The sequence below is a fragment of the Capsicum annuum genome, chromosome 3 (assembly GCF_002878395.1).
Source record: "Capsicum annuum cultivar UCD-10X-F1 chromosome 3, UCD10Xv1.1, whole genome shotgun sequence".
In the NCBI taxonomy this organism is placed as follows: Eukaryota; Viridiplantae; Streptophyta; class Magnoliopsida; order Solanales; family Solanaceae; genus Capsicum; species Capsicum annuum.
The window spans coordinates 175,016,900-175,026,725 of record NC_061113.1 but is presented as its reverse complement, the minus strand read 5'-3'; the positions used below and the strand labels follow the sequence as shown (position 1 = coordinate 175,026,725).

The 9,826-nt window shown below is 32.5% G+C and overlaps 1 protein-coding gene and 1 long non-coding RNA gene across 2 annotated transcripts in view; one reads left to right on the top strand and one right to left on the bottom strand.

The window, feature by feature from the left end:
• Positions 1 to 1,265: 1,265 nt before the first annotated feature.
• On the bottom strand, positions 1,266 to 3,037 carry LOC124896722. The gene is made up of 2 exons (XR_007053115.1): positions 2,864 to 3,037; positions 1,266 to 1,626 (listed from the first exon to the last, which is right to left on the bottom strand). It is a non-coding gene; the product is annotated as an uncharacterized LOC124896722 (long non-coding RNA).
• Positions 3,038 to 4,082: 1,045 nt separating this feature from the next.
• The window catches only part of LOC107865217 (flavanone 3-dioxygenase 3-like), a 29,115-nt gene continuing 23,371 nt past the window's right edge, over positions 4,083 to 9,826 (top strand). Inside the window, exons 1-2 of the mRNA XM_047408560.1 lie at positions 4,083 to 4,128; positions 8,379 to 8,584. Of these exons, the coding sequence (XP_047264516.1) occupies positions 4,083 to 4,128; positions 8,379 to 8,584 (252 nt within the window). The remainder of the gene's footprint in view (positions 4,129 to 8,378; positions 8,585 to 9,826) is intronic.

Here is a 9,826-nt window from a genome sequence, read left to right as displayed (position 1 = left end):
GCTGTAATGCATTACAAGGAATGAAATGTGGAGTCATTTGTTGATCAATGATATCAAAGGGAAACATACCTGAAGGCATATGATAAGTATATTCAACCAATGACAAATATTAACATGTGGCCAAGAAGCACAAGACCACCAATTGAGCCACCTAAGATTACTCTCATGCCAGGAAGGCCAGGTAAAAATAGAAAGAAAGCTAAGGATGAAGCTGTTAAGAAGAAGTTTGAAAAGGCTACAAGAAAGGGAAGAAAGATGACATGTTCTGTGTGCAAGTGTATTGGACACAACAAGAAAGGATGTCCAACTTTGGTAAGCTAAATCTTTTCTTATTGATGAATTTTACTCTTTTTGAATATGTTTTTAACCTTTTCATATTTTTTTTTGTAGAAAAAAAATTTCAGTAGTAGCTGTGGCAATCAATCAAGTGTGCAAGCCAGCATTAGTACTACAATTGTTGCTGCTGTGAGAGACACAAATGCTTCAACAACTGTTGAAGAGATGCCTGTAAATGCTAAATAAAGTAACAAAAGGCCTGTAGGAAGGCCTTCAAATGCTCACAGTGCACCAAGATGTTCAGGAAGGCCTGCAAATGCTCACAGTGCACCAACAATAGTGGGTACTACTGCTACACAATCTATAACTCGATAGTCTACTAGTGGTATTGGTGCCCAAAAGAGGAAAGTAAGTACAGCTTTGAGAGGTGGTGCAAATCTGTCATATAAAAGATCAAGGTAAAAGAAGGCAAAAGAAACAGGTTTTGGTGTGTTGTTTGGACCAAAGTGGCAGTGTGGTAGAGAGGGTAAGTTTCATATAATGCACTTTACATTTAACTGATTTTAATTAGTGCATGAATAACTGATTTTTTTTATTTTTATAGTCTGGAAATACTGATAGAGTATTGCATAGTCCAACACTTATTAGTTCAACTCTAACCAATATTGACTTGGATTTCAAACTAAATGGACTAAGGTGGAAAGGTGGAGCTGCAGTAACTCAAAAATAGCTACAACAACAGAGTAACAAAAGATCAAAGAAAAAAATCATCTACACTCACTCAAGCCACATCAAGCACTCAAGCCAGCAAGAATCAGTCCACAACAAGCACTCAAGGAACACATTAGATTAATTCTCTTTCTGTATTGATCCCAAGTGTTGTTAAGATAATTTTTTAAGACATGGTTCATTTCTCATTTAAGATGTTGTTAAGACAAACATTTTCATATGAACTCTTGTTAAGACATTATATATTGCACATTTCTATGTTGGCAATGGTGTTTGTCATTAAATTTTAATTTCATTTCATTGTACATACCAACTACATAGATCAAGCCATCTTAAATAATACAACAGATAGAATCCATATGACAACAATAATGATAACAATGATGTCAATACTAATACTTGGTCTTTTAAGTCTTCCGTGCCTTTCATATCTTTCCAGTCCTTGTTGTCTTCGTTGCCTTCGATGTCTACCTTTATATTATTCATTTTCATCGGCCCATCGAAAGAATCCACAATTACTACCAACCTGATATTTTTGACAACCCCAAAATATTCTTCCGGGATTGGTTGGTGTTCTTGACATCTTAAGTTCCACGTAAAGTCCACAGTATCAAATTTGAACTGTCATGGTGTTGCAAAAGATTACATACAAAATTAAATTTCCAATATTACAAGCATAGCAGGAAAAAACATTAAAGCACAAGAATTTGGAGAGAGTAAAAATGTAGAAGAAGAGATGAAAATAAAGCTGTTGGAAGAAATGAGGAAGAAGGAGTATTTATGTAGCATTTATAGTGCACTTTTTGACCGTTGGGGACCTTTATTAATTGGCTAACGCACAGTTGGAGTGTAAAACACATGCTCCTATGTGGTCCCAGCCACATAGGATGCCACATCAGAAATTGTGTTTAAAAAGTTGCTTTTTAATGAGTTCAAATTACAAACATATAAGTAGAAGTGTCCGACTTACAAAACCGATATAGTACAAGGGTTCAGAAGGACATTTTACCTTTTTAAAAATAGATTTAAAAGTAAAATAGCACATATAAATTGAAAGGAGAGGAGTAATACATGTCATCACTTAATTCTAGTTAAATGCTAAATAGAAGTTCATATGCGAGACAAAAATTTTACATTTATTCATTTGTTGTACACCGAATAGTGATAAATTTTTGGGAAAAGGGCATAAACAACACTTCAAATTAAATTATTTTTACGGAAATGATCATGAAATTTAAATTTCACTTTCCTGTCATTTCACTTTGCTGGCTTGTTCTATACCGTTTCTACACATCTTCTATATATAGTTTCTATACATATCTTATACAAATAAATATTTTATACGAAAATTATACAGTTTCGAAACACAACTTATACAATAATTGTACATTTTCTTTTACACATTTTATTCAATAATTATATAATTTTTATACACTTTCTATATATTTTTTATATATATTTTATACATAGACATATTTGATAGAACTATACAATTTTTCTACATATATCTTATATAGATACATATTCTATATAACAATTGTATCTTTTTTATATAATTATATTTAATTATTATTTCTAAACAATAAAAAAAGCAAAATATTTTTCAGTTAAAAAATTTATAGCAAAAAACAAGCTGAAATATTTTTAAAAGGTTCGAATGGCCCAAGTTGAAAACTGTATCAGTACTGTATATAGATTGTATCAGTATTATATATGGACTGTATCTGAAGTACATGGGTCAAAGTGACCTAAATTAAGAAATGGCTAAAAAAAAGGGAAGCCCGGTGCACTAAAGCTACCACTATGTGCAGTGTCTGGGGAAGGGCCCACCACAAGGGTGTATCGTACGCAGTCTTACCTTGCATTTCTGCCAGAGGCTGTTTCCAAGGCTTGAATTCGTGACCTCCTGGTCACATGGCTGCAACTTTACCAGTTACTCCAAAACTCCCTTCTAAATTAAGAAATGGCTATAAAGTAAAAATACTTTATCGGACTGATCACTTTTTAACAAAATATCAAATTTGATCTATTTGTTTTAAAAAGTGCTACATAATGTCCCTCTCCCTAAATTTTTCTCAGCTAGATAAGGAAACTCAATAGGCCTCCACGGTGTGACAACGTCGTTGTCTCTTCTGTTTTGAGACAAAGCCATTGGTTGGGCAAATATTAGTATTCGATCTGCAACGTAAGCACCGGCCCATCAATAGATACAGTTGAAAAGTTCCAAAATCTTGAAATTACTGATTACCTGCACCATGATGATGATGATATCACCATTGCAAAACAGGCAACTTGAAAATAGAAACCTTTTTGTGTTACGTTAGGCATAAAGGCAAATCATGTCACTTATTCGTAGATGAACATGGACAAGACCATTGAGACAATGCAATATTTTTAAATCGTCACCCCGGCCCGTAGGGACAATGCAAAGCGCATGCAGCTGTTCCGTAGGTGGACTCCCTGAATTCGTGTAGTAACAAACAGAACTAGTCAACATTAACCGCGCAGCATGTATGTATATACACATTAAATGAACCATGGTATGGTTAATGCAGATACTCAGGTTCGGGACCTCCTCCCATTATCCTTAACCAATCCATCTACGCGGTTAATTGAAGAGGTGGTGGAGCCAGGGCAAAAAGGGGTTTGTTTGAATCTCGTTTGCCAGAAAATTACACAACACCGCTTAATTAATTAAGTGCATATACAAGTTTAAGTTGTATCAATATTAAATATTGGATCCTTTGTGTAAATTCTGCCTCCGCGTCAATTTGGAGGAGTCATAACTCATGCTTCATACAGAAGTTTTCAACCATGGATGTGTACACAGTTAGTATTGTGAAGGTGATGTTTCTAACTAGTTGCACAATAAATAAGCAAATTAATAGCATTGAGTCACTCTAGGATCATTTGTTTTGTTTTCAAGCACAAAAATGTTTTACATCCGTACTAGTGTACTAGAATTCAAGCAGCTTGTCTAGATCGTCATGCAAACGAACTAGCTAGCACAAGTATAAATACCAATGAGGCTTCATTAATGCTAATCATAATTTCCAATTTGCTTCTAGTTTTGAGATATGGCTGATGACGATGAAAGCTCATGCTCATTTCCAATTGGGGAAAGTTAAAGGGTGTCAAGCGGACCGGCCCAACCTGGCCTGACCTGGCCCTTGTAACTAATCTGACCCGGTTTGACCCGGCCCGGTAAGCCCTAGGGCTTTAGGGTTCCGGGTCCCGGATCAGTTATTTTTTTTAAATGGGCACGGCTAACCCGGTCCAAACCAAGCCCGATCCAGGCCCGACGGTTAACCGATCTGGCCCGGATACCTTTTTTTTTTTTCAGAAAAAAAAAATAATGGGATTTTGGGCCAAACTAGCCATTTTTGGGTCCAAACGGCTAGCTTGGGCCCATTTATTAAAAAAAAATTTAACTTTAAAAAATATTTTTTTATCCCAAAAAAAAATTCTATTTACCCTACAACTTCAAATCATTTTTCACACAATTTTTCACTCTCTCAAATCTCATTCTCTCTCAAATCTCAATTCTCAAATATTCAATATATTTAATTTCTTAAAGTGTTCACTTTAATTTTTTAATTTTTCGCTTACAAAGTACGAGCGGAAGTTTCTAAAGTCGCAAGTCGCAACCTTCGGATACTTCCAAAATTTGGTATTGTCGTTCCATCTCTTACGTTTAATTTTTATTTATTGTATTAATTGTTTAATATTTAATTTTATTATATTTGTGTATTTTGAATATTTTTAGTTTAATTTAATTTATATTATGGATAAATTAAGAAACCTCACTACTAAAGATGTTAAAATTTTTTATCCCAGAAGCGGTAGTGGTAGTAAAAAGCGAATTACTAGCGGTAAAGGTAGTTTAAGTAGTAGATATACCCGTGTGCCTTTGCCTCCGGTACCGCTTGGTACACCTTTTGAGGAAGAAATAGGTGTAGGTGCTCACGATATGGATTATGTAGAAGCTCAGGAAAATTATGGTATAGAAGAAGAAAATGAAGTAGATGCGGTTAATTTAGACGAAGATAATGAAAATATTGCTGAGACATCCACAGTAGGAGATGCTAACGTTAGATCTGAATCGGTTAATCTCCCTCCCCGTCCTCCTAGTGCCCCAAGAACTCATAAAAGAACTAGTGTTTAATGGCAATTTTTTGAACGTATATCAGATATTGAGGTGCAATGCAATATTTGTCAACAAATATATAAGCATAGAAGTGGAGGCAAGTAAGGGGGTACGAGTATGTAATAAGACATATATCTGAAGATCACAAAAGAGAGTTAAATATTGCACAAGGTGGTGGGGATGTTGGTGGGCCAATGCAAACTAGAATGGACCCAACAACCGGTCACGTAGCGAAGAAGTATAATAAATTGAGGGACCGGGAAGAAATAACTAAAATGGTAGCTGTGGTTGTTTGCCTTTTAGTTTTCCTTCTTCTGATGCCTTTATTCGTTATATACAAGCAATTTATAATCCTATGTTTAATGGTATTAGTAGAACTACTTGTCGGTTTGATATTTTTAGACTCCATTCACAATATTGTTTTTATTTATCAAAATTGTTAAAAAATATTCAATGTAGATTGTCCCTAACTTCTGATCTTGGTCGTGCTGTAAATAAAAATGATTATTTAACCGTTACTTGTCATTGGATGGATAGTAATTTCGTGATGCAAAAACGTATTCTTGCTTTTTTATATGATGAAGATCGTAAACATACTGGACAATTTATTGCTAATTCTATTGTTAAAATTATCGAATATTATGGTATCGAAAATAAAATTTTATGTATTGCTTTTGATAATTCTTCTAACAATAAGATTGCTATAAAAAAAATAAAATCTACGCTATCTCCGCCCTTGCCTGAAATTTTTCATATTAAGTGTGCATGTCATATATATAATTTAATTGTAAAAGATGGTCTTGAGTTTTTTGAGCTTTATATTGAAAAAATTCGTCTTGCCGTTGGTTTTATTCAAGAAATAATCGTAGATCGAGAATTAGAGAATTTAAAGTTAAATGTCAAGAAAATGAACTTACACCGATTTTGATGCCTGAGGAAATTGATACTAGATGGAATTCTACGTATGAAATTTTAAAAACTTGTTATAAATATAGAATTCCTATTACACTAGCTTTTAACCAACATTGCGGTTCATCTGCTAATTCTACAGATTGCATGCTACATAATTCTAATTGGGTTGTAATTAATGATCTTGTTAAGTTTTTAGAAAAATTTTATGTAGCTAAGGTTGAATTTTTCGGTGCTTATTATCCTACTGTTTGTAATATTTTGACATATATAGCCGATATTTCTGATTTGCTCAAAGAATATAAAAATAAAGAAGGTTATAAAGAAGCTGTTGGCGCGATGTTTATGAAATTTAAAAAATATTTTTTCCCGATTTCCCCTATTTACTTGGTTGATGCTATGCTAAATCCGTGCATGAAATATAATAATATGTGCCACTTTAGTACTCTTATTTATACTAACTTAAAAATAATTACCAACCATGATTCTGAACAAGTACAACTTGATTTGTGGACGGCTACGACTGATGCAAAGGATTACATAGAAAAATTATATAATCACTATGCTGATTTATTTGATTTAGCCGTACCTACAAATATCACTCCAACTGTCGCTCCTCATCCTCCCGAGGAGCCATCATCTTCTAAAAGGCCGGCACATAGTGATTTTTCTGATTCGTTTTATGATTTAAATTGTTGGAACAGTGTTGATGAGAGAACTTACACATCAACTTATCGGGAAGAGCTGAAATATAATCTTCGGACGGCACCAGAGGATCGCAGACGATGGATCAACACGTTGGATTGGTGGAGGAGTAATGAAACACAATATCTTGTGCTTTCAAGATTAGCTAGAGATATCTTGAATGTTCCAATGTCAACCGTTGCATCAGAGAGCGTCTTTAGTCAGGAACGACAGCAGCTTGGAGACAACTGACACTCATTGGGAAGCAATGCAATGAATGTTCTAGTTTGCCTCATAGATTGGATTAGAGCGGAAAGAAGAAACCAAGGAATGGAACCGGAGCCGAGCGACGAGCTGAAACTTGAAGAAATTATGACTTCACGGGAGAACTCAACAGAATCAAGTCCAATGCATGGTTTTTCCCCCGTTGACTTCGACTATCCTATGCAAGTTCCCGTTAATATTAACATGAATGAGTTGGAAAAAGTGATGCATAATTTGTAGATTTTTCATTCATGTAAATTATAAATTTTGGATCATTTTGCAATCAATAAAATTCCCCAAATTCATTCACTCCGTAGTCCTTGCTTTTTATATTTTTTCATTTAACGATTTAAAATTTTAAATTGAATTTCTAGTTTTCTACTTTAAATTAAAAACTTACTTCTAATATATTATTAATTTACTACCAAATATTATTAATTTATTATATTAAGTAGCATAGATTTTGTATATTTGTGCATATATCTTCTATAGAAGTGTATATTTGACGTATACATGTGTATATGTTTTATAAATTAGTATATAAGTACATCTATATATATTGTAATGTATATATAATGTAGTATATTTTATAAGTAGTAGTATATATACATTGATTGGTGCGTATACACGTGTATCTTCTATAGAAGTGTATATTTAACGTATACATGTGCATATGTTTTATAAATTGGATATCTTCTATAGAAGTGTATATTTAACGTATACATGTGTATATATTTTATAAATTAGTATATAAAGTATATCTATATATATTGTAATATATATATAATGTAGTATATTTTATAAGTAGTAGTATATATACATTGAATGGTGCGTATACACGTGTATATATTTTCTATAGAAGTGTATATTCAACGTATACATGTGTATATATTTTATAAATTAGTATATAAGTATATCTATATATATTGTAATGTATATATATTGTAGTATATTTTATAAGTAGTAGTATATATAAATTGAATGGTGCATATATATGAGTAATTGACTAATTGTGTATATGTATATATATTTTTTAAATTCTAATGTAGTATATACTATATATATAGTGTATATATATTATTTAACGTATTTATAATGTATATAGGTGGGTATATGTAATGTATATTGAAAGAATTTATTTATTTTTTTATATTTTTGACTGGGTTTGACCTATTTTTTAACCGAATTTTGGTGGGTTTGACCTGGTTGGATTAAGTGGGCCGGGTTAGGGTAGGTTTTAATTTTTTTACTTTGATCCGGCCCGGCCCGGCATGTCTAGCGCCAAAATCGGCCCTTAACCGGCCTCAACCCGGTTAAAATAGAAGGCTGGTTCCGAGTTGGCCCGGCCTGGCCCGTTTGACACCCATAGGGGAAAGTGCACAAGAGAAAGGGCTGTCATATGTGCCAAAGTGTTACATGATGCCACCTTCACAAAGGCCTAGTTTGAAGTCCGAGTTTGCAAATGTACCTGTAGTTGATTTGGCTGATATGCATGACGGTAATCCCCTGAAGAGATCAATGATAATCCATGATATTGCTAAGGCTTGTCGCCGCAATGGTTTCTTCCAATTAAGTGTTGCAGTCACCTTCAAATTTGGTATGAATCCGTCTTGATCATCAGTAAAAGAATTTTACGCTATTAGTATAATCCGCCTTTAGATTGTACGGGTCAAAATGGGCTAAAGCGGAAAATGGGTCATTATCCAATCCACCCAAAATATAAAGTATAAATAACATAAATACAACATTTTTAAAAGTAATTATACTCTCTCCCACTTTTTTGATTACTTTACTCTCTCCCTATTAATATACATAACATAGTCGACATATACGAATTCTGTGTATATATTGAGATTTTTGTAATATATTTTGGGAGTTGAGATTTTTTGTAATATTGAAAACATAAGTTGTGTATTTGTGTAATTTTTAGAAATATAAATGGGCTAAGATGGATTTGATCAAAATGGGTTAAATAATGAGTTATAGCCCAATCAGCCCAACTTAACCCATTATTGAACTAAATTATAGTTACCATTCTAGTAGCAATTAAGATTGAAATGACATTTTCTAATTCTCTCTTTGATATTTATATTTATATTATTTCTCTATCTTATCAAGTAAAAATAAAATATGGAACCTTTCTGATTTTTTAACAAATCCAATATATTTTTTTAAAATAGCCAGTTCATAGTGTGAATAGAGAATTTTTTAAAAATATTAGTATTGTACAATATCTCCCTGTACTGTATGCTACTAATTAACTCTTACCATTTTCTTCGCATCTTAAACATCATATAAATGTTCGACATAATGTGTCATTGTATACCATTCTCTCTTCGGATTACACAAACATTATTGTTTTACGACAAGTATTGATGATAACCCATACTATCCTAAATATGAAATAAAAATAAAAAATACAATTGTCAAACATCAATAATAACAAGAAGTCACAAGACAAGTTATACATAGGAGCTACTCATATTTTAATGGATAAAAACGTACATATAACATTCCTTAGATAGAAAATTGCAACTTATAGCATAACTTTTATTTTTACAAGTTGTAGCAAATTTTATAAAAAAAAAAAGAAAAAAATATTTTTTTCTAATAATATAAAAAAGAAAATAAAAATTTTATATATCGAAAAAAAAATTCTTATACCCAAAAAAAGATAATGACAGTTATTATCAAATATCAATCATCCCCCCTTTTTCTCTCACAAACGATTCTCTCTTTCATTAACAACATATCGCTTTTTCTTCAAATCTTCATTATCAAAACATTGATCTTCTTCTTCCTCCTCATCCTGTTCTT